The following is a 20,010-nucleotide window of genomic DNA, read 5'->3' on the forward strand; positions in this document are numbered from 1 at the left end:
CCCAGCTTTAAAGTAGTCGTTCTTTGTATAAACAGGCCTTTAGAGTTGTTTTCTCTTTTTTCTGAAGTTGGTATTTTCCTCACTCACATTCAGAGGCGGACAGGTCACTCATGAGCTGCATTATAAATGATGTCCTCAATTCAACATTTCTCACTTCCTGTCTTGTCTGCACAGCTTCCTGGTGACCTCAGCAAGATGCACCTGACAGACCACGCCCACCAGCAGATGCACATGCCGCCCAGCCAATCAGGATGCAGCATCGCCAGTGACTCGGGGAGCAGCAGCCTATCAGACATCTACCAGGTACAGCCACTTCTTCTGCCGATCACCTGAAGAGCGCTCAGTGCTCAAAGACTTGATTCTGAGTCAAAGTTTGAAAGTATGTGAACCTTTTTCAATGAAGAACACAACGAGGAATTCGAATTCCACTGACAAAAGAATAAGAGAAATTTCATAATTCTGCTCTTCTGAAAATACTGAATGATGTCAGAGACATATGTACATTCACTGATTATATGCAAATTTATTTTAAATATATTTTAATGGCATAATGCACGTCATGATTTAATTACAGGTGAAATTAGATATTTGACAACACTGACAGAATCAGATCTGTCTGAATCCTCACAGTGAATAAGAGGTTCATGATTAAATATGAATCGGATGATTATTGAAAGGGAAGATGCATTAGGAGTGTGTTGACTCCCTCTGGTGTTCACATGTGAGATGTGGGGGGAACAAACTACTCTGTGTGTTATATATCGCATTGTTCACATGCATGATGTGCATTCACATTGTATTGTTATGCTGCTGACTATTCATAGGTTTGGATTAAAGAAAAAAAGTAAAACATTTAATGATACCTAATAAATGAAAGATCTGATGTCAGTCCAAGAACAGCTTCTTCAGGTGTCACACTCCATTCATCTTCATTACTCACATGCACTATAAGCCAATAAACACATGACGGACACAGTGCTATGAGATGCAGTTTAATATCAGGAAAGCATGCAAACGCAGCGCCAGACCTGATATTTGCATCCAGAGCTTGAATCAGTCAGTCTCGTGAAAGTTTCTTCTTAGCAGAGATTACATTGACATTGTGCTGAATAGCAGTGAAAGCATGGGACACAAGCCTACTGATTACCTTTCCTAAAACTGAGCAGCAGCAATCAATGCTGTTTGTTCCTCCGCAGGCCACCGAGAGCGAGATGGGAGACGTGGATCTGTCCGGCCTCCCCGAAGCTCCTGTGGACTCTGAGGAAGAGGAGGAGGATGAAGATATCGAGCACTCCTCGGAGGCTCTTCTGGGCAGAGATCTGGTGCGAGAGTGTCTGGAGAAGGATGCGGTGGATCGGACCGATGACGACATCGGTAAAGCCCTTAGTTGTTGATGAAAAGGAACAGGTCTTAAGTTGATATTCAGTTCACATTCACGGTTCCACTAACTGAGGCCTAAAAAGGTCTTAAATCAGAGCAGAAAGTCTCAGATGCATAAAGGCGTGGCATTAAATGTTTGCATGCATTGCTAAAAAAATTAACTAACATTGACTAACATCCTTTAAATCGAGATACATTTACTTGAGATGCAAAATTAAGTCTTGTTTTCTGAGAAATGTAGAAGTCTCATCAAGGCTGCATTTATTTGATCAAAAATACAGAAAAAAGTAATATTGTGATATACTATTGCAATTTAAAATAACCATTTTCTAATTTAATATGCTTTAAAATATAATTTATTCCTGTGATGCAAAGCTGAATTTTCAGCATCATTACTGCAGTCTCCAGTGTCACATGATCTTCAGAAATCATTCTAATATGCAGATTTTATATCAATGTTGGAAACAGTTGTGCGTCTTAATATTTTTTTTTTTTTTTTTTGAAACTGTGACTTTTTTTCTGGATTCTTTGATGAATAAAAAGTTTAAAAAAGAACAGCATTTATCCAAAATATAAATATTTTGTAACAATATACACTACCGTTAATAATATATTTTTAATTAAGTTTTATAAGCTTAAACTTTTTTTTTATTATTATTAAAAAAATTAATTAAAAAGTAATCAGTAGGAAGTTGTGTTTTCAAACTTTGAAGTATTACTACTTCAGCTCATTGCCTGCTCTTTAGACATTTATATTTGGAGAACAGATATGTATTGTGTTCCCTTCAATTAATTCCTCAAATTTTCTTTACTTGGTGTTAAAAAGCTCTAGTTGTTGTTGTAAATTTACTTTCATGATACCTGCAGAAACCCTGTTTAAGTGCTCTTTCTTACTGGAATCGAAAAAGTGTGTGAAAATCAGGACAAAGAAGGTTGCACATAATTGAAAAATGTCACAATGCCAAATAGTGTAATGCTAACGGAGTTCATTTACTGCATGCACAAACACATTTTTTTGTCCAAACGAAAAGCAAACATCACACTTTCAATCGCATCTCTCTCTACAGAGCAGCTCCTGGAGTTCATGCATCAGCTGCCGGCTTTCGCTAACATGACGTTGTCTGTCAGGAGGGAGCTGTGTCGGGTCATGATGTTCGAGGTGGTGGAACAGGAAGGCACCATCATTCTTCAGGACAAGCAGGAGGTAGAGACATGCCATGTCAGCATCACTAGTGCTAGCACGGCTGGTAGCTTCTATGAATTCGATTTAAGCCTTGTTTAAATGCAAATGCATGGCATAAAAATAAATAGACGTCTATACAATCTTACACACACAGTCACGAGCCCCAAAACTGACAAAACATTGATCTGTGACGTTCCTTTATTCAGAGATCTGTTATTTTAGACAGGCTTGGCTTATTTTTACAACACATTTCATGCACATAGATGTGATTAAGAGAAAGAAGAGAATCATTTAAGAACTGACAAATGATTCATAAAGACAGCAGAAGGAGTCGGTGGTGACACTGTGTTTTTTTTTTTTGAGGTTGTGCAGTCTGTTATGAAACCGAGTAATTATGTTAGATGTCTGACCACAGAAAAACACTTTGAAGCACAGAGACATTTAGCCGTGTTATTTGTGTGTGGGCTACTGTGAAGGTCAACAAGACAAACGCTTCTGTGTGGATGAGGAGGAGACAGAAAGGTCAAGATATTTCAGCAGATTCACACACACACACACACACATTGAACATGAACGGAGCCACTTTTCCTTTTCAGCCTGGGCGATATGGCCAAAAATATTATCGCAATGTTTATTTCCATATCATACAATATTGATATTTAGCATGACACTCATTTGCCATTAATGGGGAAGAAAATGCTTTCCACGTTCATTGTGAATGAATGTTAAGATAAACTGTTCACAATTAAACTACAACTAGCTTCCTTTTAATTTAGAGCCCCATGACATCTGTTTTTTCCCTTCTATTTTTTACTGGATGATTCCATACAAATTTAAAAATGGTGTCTAATTAAATGCATTAATAAAACTTCAATTAATCTTTTAAAATGTAATGAAAACATAATTTACAACAAACATTGCATTATTATTTTTTATCAAATAAAATGCTGCACAACAACACTGTATAACCGTATAAGTTAAACACCTTGATTGTATGATATTAAAATTATTATTATTATTACTTGAGATTTACATTTTAGTATACAATGGTAATATATTTCTTCAAGTTAAACTAGACTTTTATTTTGATGGGTTCATGTTAAGGTCTTTCAGTTTTACTTTCAGTTACAGTATGTATTTGACGGTAGTTTTTATCAAATTAAATCTTGTGAATGACTCCCAGAGCAGCTGTGGAGATGAAGTTCATGTGTTCATGTGCTCGTAAATCACCGTGAGCATCACATGTGTTTGAGTTTGTGTATCAGACAAAACAGAGGCATTCATTCGCACAGAGACATGCAGGACATGCAGAGTTAGCCTATTAGTGATAAACACTGACTGCTGTTAATGCATTTATTTCTGCTGTTAGATGAATCCTTATCGAGTAAAAATGTTTAGAGCTTATCGACATGAGATGAAATGCCATCTCAGCTGTTGTTCACCACAATACCAGCGTCTGTAACAACCAATCTGGCATGCATAAAACTCATTTGACGTCTATCGTGTGATTATAGTGTACTATTGTGTTTGCAGCTGGACCTGTGGTACGTGATCCTGAATGGTTCTGTAGAGATCAGCTATGGAGACGGCCGAACAGAGATCCTGTGCATGGGCAACAGCTTCGGAATCTCACCGTCTCTAGACAGACAGTTCATGAACGGCGTTGTGTGCACTAAAGGAGATGACTGCCAGGTGAGAGCTGAGCATGTATGCAAGATCATTTCTGCCACGTGAGAAGAAAATCATAATTATGAGATTAAGAAAGTCGTTATGACACAAGTCAGAATTATGAGATACAAAGTCATAATTAGACATTTGCCGATATTCGATAATGCGATATATTACGGTAATGAATATACACGGTATTGTTATCGTGGGCACTTCAAAATACCATGAATAATTATTTATTACAAATTATTCAGATTTTTTTAATGCATTTTAAGAATATTTCCCCCATCAACTGGTCACAATGCACAACATAGAAATGAAAAAAATAGATTAAAAGAAAATTTAGACATACTAAGTTTTATATATATATATATATATATATATATATATATATATATATATATATATATATACACACACACACACATAAATTATAAATAAATTATATTATTGTACTAGGAAATATAATTATCTTGTAATTATGAGATTCAAAATTGTCATAAGATAAAGTCGAAATTGAGATAGTATGTATCAGTTAGTAGATAAAAAGTCAAAACTATGACATATTAAGTCGAAATTATGAGATAAAGCTGAAATTATAATTATGAAATAAGTAGAAATTGAGAAAAATTATTTTTGACGTACTGTCATAATTACATATATACATATAGATGTGTGTGTGTGTGTGTGTGTGTGTATATATATATTATGATAAATTATATCAATGTACTATGAGATAATTTTCTTGTAATTATGAGATAAATTCCAAATCATGACAAACTATGTCATAATTATAAAATACTGTGTATTAATTATGAGATAAAAAGTCAAAATGATGTCATATTGAAGGGTTAGTTCACCCAAAAATTTAAATTCTTTCATTAATTACACTTATGTCGTTCTAAACCAGTAAGACCATCAGTGGTTCATTTTCTTTGCACACAAAAATATTCTTGTAGCTTCGTAAAATTACGGTTGAACCAGTGATGTCACCTGGACGTCCTTACCACTTTTATGTGCCTTGACCGTGGAAGGACCCTTGCTGTCTATGGAAGGGTCAGAGAACTCTCGGATTTCATCAAAAATATCTTAATTTGTCTTCCGAAGATGAACGAAGGTCTTACAGGTTTGGAACGACACGAGGGTAATTAATGACAGAATTTACATTTTTGGGTGAACTATCCCTTTAAGTCGTAATTGAGAAGATGCTAAACAGACTGTCATAATTATGAGATAAAAAGTAACAATTATGAGATAAAAGACAAAATTCGAAGTCGAAACTAACATATAGTTGTAATTATGAAATAAATAAAAAAATGTAATTATCAGACAAAATCAAAATTCTAAGTCAATTATGACATGAAAATACAAAAGCAGGGAGGATACTCTGAAAGTCACTGGGGTCCAAACAGCTTTGACATTTGGAACAGCATAAAGGTGAATGTTCATATTTAATGTGCAGCACAAACCACCTTTGAGAACTTCTCATTGGTCTGCATCACAACACTCCCAGTTTCACAAACCCTCGCAGTTTCCCTCTACATCCTCGTGACAGCTTTCTTGTTGAAATTACATGTTTGCGGAAGTACTAACCCTCAAGTTGATCTAAACCTGAACGATTGAACGATCCTGGAAACATTTTGAAGAAGCTGCACCCTAAAATCTTCTGAAATCACTTAATAGCTTAGTGTAAGGAACTGACACTAAATAACTAAATAATAAACAAGGTCATGGGTTCAGTTCCCAGGGAATGCATGAACCAATAAAAATCTATACCTTGAGTGCAATGCAAGTAGCTTTGGATAAAAGCTTCTGTTTAATGCATAAATGTAACGTTTTTTCTAATGATGCATTCAATTGCATGTTACATTACATGACACATTTAATAAGCAATATATTTTCAATTCAAAGTCTGTTAGTTTACATCACTGTATATAACTGTCAGGTGTTAAATATTTCTGTCATGAAACGTACATCTCATCTTGTACACTATGTGGCATCACACTGGAAATCATGCTCGACTTCTTTGAACAGAAAGGCCAAATCTCAAACATTTTGACATTGACTAGTGCGGGTTTCCAACTTAACAGCAAACAGATCAGTGCATATTGAAGTCCAAGGCCTCGTTTACACTGTCAGTTAAATGTGACCCAGTTCTGATTTTTTGCTCGTATGTGACACAGATCGGATCTGTTCTATGACAGTGTAAACAGGAAAAAAGCGCATGCATTCGGATATTTCGAGATCGTTTTCAGGCCTCATTCATATGTGGAAATAAATCGGATATAAATCAGATACGTGCCAATGCAACTGTTTTGTAAACAGGCAGATCGGGTTTTCTGAGGCATTGCGTTCTGTACGTCATTAAAACTGTGACAATTTGGTAATTCTCTGTGGTTTAATGACCTCATATGTGACCTGTGCTTGCAAAATGAGTGTAAATTCTCACAGACTATTTTGAGTTACAGCCAAAAAAAAACAACAACCTTGTATTTGTACATTTTCTCTGCTCGCTTCTCGCACTGATCCCGATAAATACACACATATACAGAAATACAGTATTTCAGTGTTCACGCAAACATCATCTGCTCTGTCTTAAGTGAACGCTTAGGGAACTGTTGGGGGAAACATCTGATGTGTAACATTATATTAGATCCATGCATTACAGTATAGGATGTCTGTATTATTATCGTAATGTTAATCTAACAATTAAAGAGAAGAGGGAATCACTTGCTGCACTTCATTGAACTGCTTTTGTAGTTTTAATAATCAATTTATTTGTAATAAACACACTTGTTATTTTTTACATTTGATTGTTTTTCATAGCTAGATGAATGCTTTAGTTTAGATATAAAATGATAAAGGTAATGCATTTTTGGTTTCTTTCTAGGCTACTGTTTTTTTTTTTTTTTTTTTTTTTTTTTGCATCCGTTCTTATTTATAATAGCAAAGATAAAATAAAAAAAATAGCTGTATTGTGATTATTAATATAGTAATTTATAATAAGAAAAGACAGAGGACTTCACATATCGACTTCAAATGGGTGACTCAGTCATTTTTTGTCCGATTCCAACAAATCATAAATAATTTTGAAGTCTTCTGATGGAGAATTTCATTTTTCCCCCAATTTTTATTTATTTTTATTTTTTTAATTGCTCATTGTGACTCGTTTTGTCAGCACAAGTCACATTATTCTCATGAGGAAGCACATGTGGAGGCAGTAAATGACAACAACGCATGCGTGATGTTTCAGGCGATATGACAAGTGTAAACACATGAATCAGATATGGGTCACAATAGAAAGAACGTGTAAACGGACAGCCAAAAACATCTGATATAGGCAACAAATCAGAATTGGGCATGAAGCCCTGCAGTGTAAACGAGGCTCAAGAGATAGGAAATATCAAATGTTGCGGGACAGTTTATCCATATCTGATAATTGGGTGGTTCATGTCCCGTTAAGTGTCTGCATACTTACACTTCATTCAGTTCAGTCAGAGTTGGGAGTGTCACTCAGTGCTGTGATCAGGGTCCGAATGCAAATGCCTCCTGATATAGCAACACTGCTGATTCCCTAAAACAAAGTCTCCACCTCAACTTCCTCTTACGCCATGAGTCCGGCGCTCTCGCACATCCTCTTGAACACGTTGCGCTGAGCGCGCTCCACTCATGAGTTGGTGCTGTGAGTATCCGTGTGTGGTGCAGACTAACCTCCTGCTCTACTATCAGTTCATTGCTCTTCCTCATGTTGTTGTGGACCAGTTTGTGTGCATCGCACAAGAGGACTACTGCCGCATCCTCAACCATGTGGAGAAGAACACACACAAGGTGGAGGAGGAGGGCGAGATCGTCATGGTGAAGGAGCACCGAGAGCTGGACCGCAGCGGCACCAGGAAGGGCCACATCGTCATCAAGGTGAGGAAGAGTCACCCTAGTTTAGATTCGATCATTGTTTTGGGCTGCCGGTGTAAGATCTTGTCAGCAGTCAGTTTAATGCTGGTCAAAATGATGTGGCAAAAATAACAAATGACGACCGATTTGAAAAAGAATTGAGGTAAAGCCTTGGTATAGATGGCCCTTGATCACATCAGATCAAGGTTTAGAACCTGTCTTAACTTAACATCCAAAATAAACATTTTATGCTTTATCTTTATCTATATCTGTAGATTTCAGTTTCAGTACATATCTTTAGAGACCGCGAGCTATTTCTCCACTTCTGCAGCACTTACATACAACAAACATTAATGTTTTATTCCTATCTTTATTCTGAAGGTTTTTTTTTATATAGAGGGGTTTGTTCATACATAAATATAACCCCTGATGTACTGTATATAACATATTATTCCTAAAAACATGATAAGGATTTATTTTTTTCTTTCTGTTGACAGTATTTTTTGATTTACGGAGTGATAAATAGATTACTCCAAAATCCTCTCCGCAAAAACTTTTAATATGTCAACAAAATCAAGCCAGAACTTTGAACCTGTTTTTTATCCGATGTTCAGAGTTCTGGAAATTTATGCAAATTAGTGCATGCATAATTTAATTAGAAAAAGTCTCCTTTACATATTTAAATGTGACATTTCTAAAGCTTGTATTACAAAATGTAGTGTCTTAATATGCTGTGATTAATCAGCTGGGGAAGTACGGTGAAGTCTGTTAGTTTGCCCTCTTGACCTGTGGTGGCTTGGGTTTCTGTGTGAGTTAAACTAGACTGGACTTTACAGAGCATTCCCCATCTGTCTGGTATGAAGCAGTGCTTCCCGTCACCTGTCAGATCTGTGGTGGCAGAGTCGTTCAGGGTCAGGTTCAGGGCGGCTAATGTATAGCTGTGAAACACAGTGACTCCTCATCATATCCAGTAGGGGTTGCACGACTACTGATTTCTGCTAGTCGATTACTTATTTAAAAAATACTCGAGTTACTCGACTACTCGTGGTTCATGCTACTGTAAATGAATAGCCATGAAATAGTTTTTAGCAATAAACGTTTATTAATTAACTAATTAATTAATAGCCTAATGCAACAATTACATAACATACGTTAACTGTCAAAACTTTACAATTATGACATAACATATTTTAATCTTCATGTAACCAGTATTTGTATCTGTAACAGTCACAAAATTATTAGTATCTGTTTTCGGATAAAACCATGTGTCCTACAGTTACTTGATAAGACCGTTATCTTTTTTCCCGTAGTTATCACTGAACAAATATGCTGCGTTAAAGTAAAATAATTATTCATTTCTAAAAAATAAATTAATCATATAAGCAGAGATGTCACGACAGACGTTCAGTGATCATTTGAACACGACTGAATGAATTCAAGGCGCACATTTTCATTACGCAGAATTCTCTAAGCGAGTCTTTTTGAACTTACTAAACAAACCAGCAAAAGATAAAGAAGCAAACATAGAAAATCTATCTGCATCTAAGCTGATTATTAGCCTACTTTTAAGAGAGAGAACTGGCTTGGTTTTTGAGAGACTGAGGCGCGCAAAGCGGCTGTTTGATTGGAGAGCGCGCTCTTTATTCCATTCATTCATGTATCATTTCGTAGTCTACGGTTTAAATAATTGCCTTTTAAATATATACAAATAATAGACCGTGTATGATGTATTATTAAAAGTGATAATACTCTCGCCAAGCTCTGATTTCTGAGAGATGCACGGAGAGGCAACATCAATGCGGTGTTTGATTTGCGCTTTTTCGTTCATAAAGTTTATATTCATTCACTTCACACACTCATTATTGCCTGACTTTAGAGGTCTGTGTATACTATTGCGCTGATCCCCTGGCTCAACTGTTATCTAGCAAACAGCAGAGTGTGACAGCCTCAGCCAAATATTTAGGCAGAATTATTCCATATCCGTTATTCGTTTTTGAAGCCATTATCCGTGCCAATCCGAATAAGGTATTCGGCCTCGGGCACACCCCTAATTATTAAATTACGTATTTTAATTTTACATGTAACATAGAGAAAGTGATAGAAGGTAACATCTACAAGCAATATTGTAATGTTGACTAAAATATATCAGACCTGCAAAACTTTGGGCCTGTAATGTTATTTCTGTTTTCATGTTTATAAATGTTTGTTAATTTAATGCAGGGATTCCCAAACGTTTTTGTCAGCCAAACCATTAAAATAAAACATTAACTTGAAATATCTCTGAGGAAGTTAATATTCCAATAACTTAACGTTTTGCATGTTTACAGTTCTCTGATGTGGTTTAATGGTCACATTGACATGCAGGGAAACAAATACAACACTAGTGTTCAAGTGTCCCACTGCAGTTCTTACGTTAAGCCAGTTTGGGAAACCCCAGTGTAAAGTACTGTTTAATGCATTTTATGAGGTTGATATCAAAAAAATGAATATATTATCTTTCTCTTTGCTTCTTTATATCAGTATGTTACATTTAATTAAGTTTAAAACAAGTTAGATAAAAAGGTAATCTAAAAAGTAGTCAGAATACATTCCCTAAAATGATTAACCAAGATTGTGTTACCATCTACAAATTTCATCATGTAATCTGTAATCAGTTACGAACTACAATTTGTAACGCAGCACTGTAACAGAGCCTAGCAACTGCATAGAAACCACCCTGTCTGCAGGTTCCTGTCTCTGTATCATGTGCTCTTGTGTGGTTTGTATCAGGGCACTCCTGAGCGTCTGATCATGCACCTGGTGGAGGAGCCGTCAGTGGTGGATCCCACTTACATTGAGGACTTCCTCCTGACGTACCGCACCTTCCTGTCCAGCCCCATGGAAGTGGGCAAGAAACTTCTGGAATGGTTCAGAGTGGACAGTCTCAGAGACACGGTCAGTATGTGTGTGCATCAGTCTTGCTGTTTCTCACAGTGTTGTTTTTGTGCTAAATAATGACACATTTTGGGATCTTGCAGGTGACGAGAATCGTGTTGTTGTGGGTAAACAATCATTTTAACGATTTTGAGGGCGATCCGGTCATGACTCAGTTCCTGGAGGACTTCGAGAAGTTACTGGACTCCTCGGTGAGTGTCGACATCAGACGAACCCAGACTGATTCAATAAAACAGGGTTCCTACGGTCGAGAAAAACATGGACATATCAGGGATTTTTCTATACCTGGAAATCCTTGTGAAAAAGAAGTAGCATACTTTAAAAAAAGAGCACTCTGAAATACTTTAAAAGAATGAATGTCACTATAGTTAAACGGTTAAATGAAAATGTATTATAGTATATATACTGCATTTATATTAAATACAGTTAGTTACTTTTTGACCCACTTAAGTAGGTCTTAAGTACATCTTTCACTCCGGCACTTCAGGGGACCTTTAAAGCACAACAAAAGATTATTAAAACCCCTTCAAGTCAAGTTATTTCACTCAGTGGCCATCTTCAAGACACTTCTCAGGCAGCTATATCAATATCAAAATATTTACAGATTATGAGCACATGTACAGTATCATGAATAAACAAGAGTGGATAATTTCCTAAATATGCATGCCATTGAATTGTGTGTCAGAAAATGAAGGGTCATCTGCGTCTGCTGAACATCGCGTGTGCTGCTAAAGCCAAGTGTCGTCAGATCACCCTGCAGAAGCCGTCCAGAGAGTCTCCGCTGTTCTTCACGGTTCAGGGCGGCAGTGAGCGCGGCTTCGGCATCTTCGTGGAGACTGTGGAGGAGGCCAGTAGAGCGGCAGAAGCAGGGCTCAAGCGTGGAGATCAGGTACAGATGACAGGAGCTCTGCTCTGCACTGAACAACACTTACCATATAATTATTTCAGCGTGAACACACTGCGCCTCGTCTGTCCTCAGATCATGGAGATCAATGGGCAGAACTTTGAGAACATCTCTTACTCCAAAGCCATGGATATCTTGAAGAACAACACGCACCTCTCTCTTACTGTGAAGACCAACATCTTCGGTATGTCAGAGCATACAGATCGTTCTTATATCACAGTACTGCTTCCTGCTGAATAGCTGACAGGTGTTTTGAGGTGTTGACGTAGTTTCTGATCTGTGACAGTTTCTTGAATTTGAGAAAATGACAAGTTGCCTGTGGATAGGATTCTTTTAGTCATTTTTAGACATCATCTAGTCTGTTTCCATCTGAGCTGCTCATTTAATTCAATGCAAAAACACAAAAATTCAGAAAAACATTTGGCGAATAAAGCAACGTTTCCACCGCATGTGTGCAAAAGATTCAAATGATCACTTATGACAGTGAAAGTTGCTGTTGTATTAAATGCAATCACATGACTTTTTTCATATGCATCTTGCAACTTATTCAGTAAATGTGATTCCATTGTAGTTTAAGAGCATGTTTGCTTAACAAATAAATCATTTATCTGCTTCAAGCGAGCATGTACATGCCCATGCACATTTTAGAAATTGTATCTCCATTCAGCATTTTATGTTATATCAAAATTCAAATAAAATCTGTAGATGGAAGTCACAGCTGTTACCATGCAGATGCATGGAGATGCACACACACCCCTGACTGTAACATCTGCTTTTTTATAATTAATACTTTTATTAATCACTTACACTAGCTTGGACAAACCGACCAGCATTTAAATCTGTGCTCCTATTATGCTGTCTTAAAGGTTCCTCAGTTTGTTTCGGAGGTCCTCCTGTATTAGGTTTACATGCACCTGAGGTTAAACAACACTGTTATTTTCTCATAATATACATTGCATTGTTCTCACAGAACGGGCGCCTGAAACAGTCCATTAAAGGATCAATGTATAAATACATTTAACCACAGACTCTTCACATCCTCATGCTTCCTCCTGCAAAGTGGTTTTGCTTTCACAGCACAGAAAACTGCGTCTTCTAGACATGACAATGACAATCAGTGACGACGCGTTTCCTGCAGTTCAGAATCGATTGTTTATTTCGGAAGACAATAACTCCATTTGTTGTGCACTTAGATCTTTGAAACCATGCAGACCTTTTAGATTCACAGACAGAATGGTAAATATCTGAAAGGTAACATCCAAAAAAAGTAGGGATGCACCGATACCACTTTTTTCAGAACGAGTCCGAAACCGATACTTTCATTTTTAGTCCTAGCCGATACCGATACCTGTATTTTCACAGCATTTGTAATTTTTTTTTAATATTGGGTACAGAAACAAAATAATAATAATATGAGTCATGTTAGTTGGCTTTATTAAGCAAATAGATATTACCTTCATTTATTTCCACACTTAATTATACCTGTTACAATGTATTGTGTAAGCTTTTGTTACCTTACTAACTATTAATAAACAGCACATTGTGAGTTTATTGAGGCAAAGGTCATAATAAATAGTTGCAAACTGAAGTGTAACCAAGTTTTTGACTTTGTCGCAGTTTTTAAAGAGCTTCAGAGCCGTGTGAGGAATGAGAAGAAGAACGGTGGTCCTCACGTCCCTAAGATTCAGGAGAGGAAGAGCAACCGCTTCTCCATCCCGGATCTGCCCGGTGACTTGGAGTTCCCCTCGGACAGCAAGAGCCGCAAGAAGCTGAAGGCCAACACAGTGTCTGGAGGACGCAACAAGATCCGTAAGATGTTGGAGAAGACCAGATTCAGCATCCTGCCTCCGAAGCCCTTCAGGTAAAGACATGTTCTCGAGTGGATGAGGGTTGAGAGTCTAGTTGAGTTCACGTCCTCTCGTGAGCCTCCATTCGCTGCTTATCACCTCATAACATATTCATCACCGGTCACCACTGGAGCTCATGAAAACAGTCATTCTACATAAAAGTAAATCAGTGTTTTAGGAGAATTAAAAGAGTTGTGCCATTATTTTTATGACTGATTTTTCACTGCTGTACTGTATCCAGATTAGGGCTGTCAAAATAGCTGAAAAACTAAATTCAAATTTTGTACTTAAATATTATCAGTATTCGAATTTAAAAGGAATAATTTCAGTTTTGGCTTCTCTTTTGAGGCCACAAGAGGGCACATCGAGCAAAATATTATTAATGCACATTTATTCAAAGCAATAAAATAACACGACTATTTTTGAAAAAAGTGCATAATGTTTAAAATTGTTTATAAACCATATATAATTAATTAAGTTGCTTAAACAATTAGATACAAAACAGCATCATGTATCTATGCATAGTTTAATACAAAGAACCAAAAACCAATCTCAAATTGTGTTTTTTCTATTTAAAAACATGAGATGCAGTGGGATGGGGAAAAACCGGCATAAAGTCTCGAGTCGTGGTTTTTAAAAGTTGAACTTGCATTCATTTTCAATGGCTTTATAAACTCTTGTGCGAGACGTGAGTGCGACTGTGATAGATGTCCCTCTAGAATATGCGTTCTGTGTGAACGGCTTGGTTTCAGTTTTGACGTAAACAACATCTTCTCTGCGCTGTTGTTCTCTTTTTCTGCAATATTTTGAATGAGTCTAGTGGGAATCTAGTGGGTTCAACTGGATATACTAAAAAAAGCATTAAAATGAAATGACACCTACATCGTCATCGCATCTTGTGTGCCACTGATAAGGCTGCCTGACGCACACCTAAAATTCGAATGAAACGTTTATTAGAAATTATTATTATTATTTTTTTTGACAGCCCTGATCCAGATGTTATAATTTATTTATTTAGAAAACTTCAGGCAGGTGTGTTCGAGCGGGACTCTTCAGGTTTGTGCTTTTGTTTAGAAAATGTGCTCATTTGTCATAAAATAATCAAATTAAACCATTTAACATGAAAATAAATACATACATATCTCAAAATACATACAATTCTAGTCATAAGGCTAGTTCAGACGTTTGTTCTATTCGAACGTAAGTGCCCTGCGAGGTGGACATCACAAATGTTCCGAAGTGAGGTAAACTTAAACAGATTTTCCCTGCTCAGGGAGTAGGGAGCAATGAACACTGTGTAGGGAGCATGTCAATGGGAACACAGTTCATGCACGGAGCTCACTTCTAACGAGCTGATTATCTGAATCAGGTGTGTTAATAAAGAGACATGCAAAATATACACATCCCTCATTTACGAGGACTGGAATTGAGAACCAATGGGGGAGGTGTACATGTTAATAAAGGATTTTGCTTCTGAATTATGCTAACATCTGTTTTAATGGGAGGTAGCAAAATCTGATAGGGTAGCTTTCGCATCAAAACACAGAGCGTCTTCTTGTGGCAGCGTCAACAGCGAGAATCAAAGTTACACCTTCTTTCTTTGCATGAACATTTGGGTGGTGTTATGCGAATCTTCCCACACATTGACGTAGACGTGGGGGTGTGTTAGAACGAGCCGTTGTAGGAGGACGCGGACGAGTCTTAACTTCTCTTTGGGTTTGAGAGTTTAGTCTTTGCAACTTTAGGGATCTTATCTATTCACGAACAGCTTGTAACACTCCTAAGAGAAAGGAGAACTTGAAATCGCATATTAAATAAAAAGAAAACAAGTTGATAGAATAGAAATAGAATAGAAATACACGAAGCACATAATCAGTAGCTGAGATCATCGCTGTCATTGGACACACCTGTATGTCTGTATGTTCTCGTTCCAGCGTCAATATCGCAGAAATAGAAACCGTTCCCAAGTAGATTTCTTTTATCACATGTGTCTAGTTAGAACATGACTTCACGTGGTTCATGCACAGTATATATATGTTTATTTTGGATGGTAGGGTTAAGGTGAGGTGTGAGTGTGAGTGTGTGTTTGAGCACTTCACGGGCTTGTGTTTATGCTTCACCTGAGTGCTTGATGCTTATACTAGTTGACATCACGTGTCTTCTGTTTTTATGGCTGCTTCACTGCACAGGGGACTGTTTGGGTAAGAAACACCTGCTCAGCACTCTCTCTCATGAAAAAATCATAACGTTGGGAGCAGTGCAGCACTGCCAGAAGAGATCGTTTGTGTGAACATTGTTTCATGTTGTTTCATCCTCATACCAAGTGTCTTATTGTGCTTTCTCTTATTGTGCATGCTCACAACACATTTCACTGACACTTTTCCTGTGTGTTCATAAAGAGTTGCATCACATCCTAACCAGGCACTACATTTCCAGCAGCCAATCAGAGCATGACATTTAATATACAGTTATGGGGATTTCTGACCGGAGCCACCCAGCTCAAAATAACAGATGTCATATGCTGCAAACGAGCAACATGTTGACTAAAGCTGTAATTGATGAGGAAGAGAGCAGTTGTATCATGTCGTGCCTGTTTAGGTGTTGTCTGTCATTGGTCAACATGTCTTCCTTATGTAGACGAACAGTGCAGTGTCACAGTTCCTGTGTAGTAGTCATTCTTTTCGCTTCCTGTTTCTGTGAAATCACAAGCGCTGTTTGTCACAGGACCTGGTAGTGCATACTAGCGTGATACTGTGGTAATATACTGTGGTTGTACTCACACACACTTTCTGTAAGTCCCATTCAGAGTCCGATAAATCTCCATCTGTGTGTGTTGTAACAATGCGTATGGAAGCCCATTTCTGCCACGTAAGGAAAAAAAAATCCCCAAATTTTAAGTCTCAAAATTGAAACCGGGATTGTTCGAGGTGCTTGAAGTACTTGAATTTGAATTTTGATATGTAAGTCCTGGAAAACCTTTGGAAACAGCCATTTATGAAGAGGTGCTTGAAAAGTGCTTGAATCTTTGAAAATATATATATATATATGAAATTAGTGTTTAATTTTTTTAATAAAACAGTACCATATTTTCACACAAAATTAACACTGCGGCCTTTCTAATATAGAGCCATATGACATGAAAAATTCAATTGACTGGTGTCATTATGACTTTATATGTCATAATTATGACTTAGAATGTCAAACTTTTGTCTTTTTATCTCAGAATTTTTACTTTATCTTATAATTATGACAATATCATGATTTGATTTTTACCTCATGTCCTTTTAACTATCTATTTCAGACTTTATCTCATAATTATGATATAGTATGTCAATTTTTACTTATCTTGTGACTTTTTGTCTCATAGTTTTTGACTTACTATGTTTACTCAATTTATCTCATATTTATGCTTTTTAAGTTATAATATAATATAATAATGACATAGCATGTCATAACTTGTCTCATTGTGACTTAAAATGTCAAAATTTATATGTCAGTTCATCTCATTATGCTTATTAACTTACAATTATGACATGGTGACTTAAAATGTCAAAAATTTGTCTTATCTCTTAATTTAACCCTTTTTTCTCATAATTAAGATACTGTATTTCATTTAAGTTTATCTCATGACTTTTTATCTCATAATTTTGACTTAGTATGTCAAGCTATCTCATTAGTATGATTTTTATCTCATAATTATGGCATAGCATGTCAGTTTAAATTTTATCTCATAATTCAGATTTTTTAATCTCAAGATTGTGATTTACTAAAGCATGTTTTTTTCTTGTGGTGGGAATGGGGTTGAACACGTGTATCTGAGTGATGTGCTCTGTATCTACAGCAGTTTGGGGTGTTCTTTGTGCACTTGTTTTGATGTTTCCTGCAGTATCAGATGTGTTGATGAGGATGATGTCATGGAGTCGAGTGATGGATGGAGAGGCAGTGTTGTCCCCTCAGAGCAGATCGTCTCTCTGCTCTGAGAGTGAGACAGCAGCATGTTAATTAGCCCGTCTGTGTAAAGGTCAGCGTCTGATTGGCATGGAGTTTACCCATGAGACAGCGCTGTTTCCTCTTGTCTGAGACGTCACGTGTTCTTGCCCTTCTTTTGCTGCGTTTGCTCATCTCAGCCTTGTGTCTCATTCATGGATTGTGTGTGTGTGTTCATTCTGTGTTTGTGTTTGTTAAGAGCGCTTTCACACTGAGGCTTCTGGCATCACAGTTTGCTTTTACTTTGCAGCATTTCTCTTGGCCTTCGGCGAGCAGTTCGCATTCTCTGTATACATTGCGGCAGATGGATGCGTGTGTAAACAGCAAAAAAATGAATCTGTGATGTTACTCCAAGACTTTCTCTAAAGCATCTTTGCTTTACCTTTGACGTCACTTAAGGGTTTCTGGATGATGTTAACCAGTTGTTAATCCACTTTGGGTCAGGCTCATCCCGTTCAGTCAATCAAGTGTGAAAACGGCCTAAATGTCCATGTGCAGGGTTTCTGCAGGTCTTAAAAAGTCTCAATTCACCCTTCCACAAATTAAGGTCTAAAAATGTCTTAAATTAGAGCAGAAAGACTTACATTTATAAAGTCACAAATACAATCTATTCATGCAAAGTTAACGCTGCAACCCGTCTATTATACCGTAGAACATTATAACATTACAAGTTGAATTGACTCGTGTCATTATGACTTTTTATCTCATAATTATGACTTAAAATGTCAAAATGTTGTCTTTTTATCTCAGAACTTTTACTTTATCTCATAATTACGACGATATCATAATTTCGTCTTTTATCTCATGACTTTTTATCTACTTCAGACTTTATCTCATAATTATGATTTAGTGTCATAGCTAGATTATCTCATAATATTTTACTTTTATCTCATTATTAAGAAATAGCATATTTCGACTTATCACTTGAATTTTTATCTAAATTTTGACAGATTTTTGTCTAATTTTACAATACAAATAAATGTCATAAATCTAAACTTTCTTAAATTAAGACTTGAGATGCAAACTGAACAAATAAAAGTCTTGTTTTCTAAGAAATTGAAGAAAATTAAGCGAGTTTATGCTTAAAACAAGAACAGATACCTGCCACAAAGATATAAAAAAAAATTAACAAAAAATTAAAAAGTATTAACTTTACCTTCATAAAACCTGTAGAAATCCTGCAAATAATAAACTCAATTAATTTCGGTCAATTTCACTGGAAGCAAGACTTACGTCATTTTACCTCTCCAGTAAATGTATCTTTATCTAGGAATGTTCAGATATTTGCACTGGAAAACAAGACAAAAATAATGAGGAAGAACATCAGTTTTATTTTTCTGATCAGAAAGTACAGTAAAAGTTATTTTCCATATTCTAGTGGTTTGGAGCAGAGCTATTCGAGCCATATGTTTTATTTTTTTTATTTAGTGCAATGAATTAGTAATGGAGATCTGTTGGAAGTTTATTTTTCAATGCTAATAAAAGACATTGACATTTAGAGACTGATGTACTGAGTTCCATTTCTTTTATTCCTTGAAATGTCTTTACTTGGTCTTAGAAAGCTCTTAAGTTCCCCTTTGTAAAACCTGCAGGAACCCTAATGTGTGTGTGTCTGTGTGTTTACTGACATGCAGTGTTAGTGTTGGATGAAATCCGTCTCTCTGTGTGTCTGCAGTGACAGTGGCATGTCTCAGTCTCAGGACGACAGTATCGTGGGCACTAAGCAGTGCCGGCACAGCGTGGCCATAATGCCCATCCCTGGCAGCCTACAATACACCAGTCCTGAACTATTTGCAGCCCAACCACAGATATCTCGACTTACCAAACCACTAAAGTAACATAGCACACTAGGGCTGCACGATGTGTCGTTTAAGCATCGATATCGCGATGTACGAATCCACGATAGTCACATCGCAGGATGTGTGATGTAGGCTGTCGTAGTTGATCCGTGATTCATTAACCGTACGGGCCAGCTGCGCCCCGGCCCTTGACGAATGTGATTCACGGATAAAATTGCGCAGCTTAACCATCATAGAGTGAAAGTTTATCATTTGCATGTGTTTTTAAGTCCTGTCAGTTTAACAGGGCGCATATAAGAACGAGCAGAGAGAGAGAGCGCCCCGGCCGCGCGCGCTCAACTTCACCGTCTTCAAACAACACGAGCGCTGTCTTTCTCTCTCCCTCGCGCATATTAATCAAAATCAATTGACACGATG

The 20,010-nt window shown here is 36.9% G+C and overlaps 1 protein-coding gene across 1 annotated transcript in view; it reads left to right on the forward strand.

The window, feature by feature from the left end:
- LOC109080673 (rap guanine nucleotide exchange factor 6-like) overlaps nt 1–20,010 on the forward strand; it is an 86,106-nt gene that overhangs the window by 47,567 nt on the left and 18,529 nt on the right. Inside the window, exons 7-17 of the mRNA XM_042747512.1 lie at nt 175–303; nt 1,197–1,374; nt 2,448–2,584; nt 4,097–4,255; nt 7,994–8,146; nt 10,892–11,056; nt 11,140–11,247; nt 11,742–11,945; nt 12,036–12,144; nt 13,578–13,821; nt 19,470–19,622. Coding sequence (XP_042603446.1) covers nt 175–303; nt 1,197–1,374; nt 2,448–2,584; nt 4,097–4,255; nt 7,994–8,146; nt 10,892–11,056; nt 11,140–11,247; nt 11,742–11,945; nt 12,036–12,144; nt 13,578–13,821; nt 19,470–19,622 — 1,739 coding nt within the window. The remainder of the gene's footprint in view (nt 1–174; nt 304–1,196; nt 1,375–2,447; nt 2,585–4,096; nt 4,256–7,993; nt 8,147–10,891; nt 11,057–11,139; nt 11,248–11,741; nt 11,946–12,035; nt 12,145–13,577; nt 13,822–19,469; nt 19,623–20,010) is intronic.

The sequence above is a fragment of the Cyprinus carpio genome, chromosome B21 (genome assembly GCF_018340385.1).
Source record: "Cyprinus carpio isolate SPL01 chromosome B21, ASM1834038v1, whole genome shotgun sequence".
In the NCBI taxonomy this organism is placed as follows: domain Eukaryota; kingdom Metazoa; phylum Chordata; class Actinopteri; order Cypriniformes; family Cyprinidae; genus Cyprinus; species Cyprinus carpio.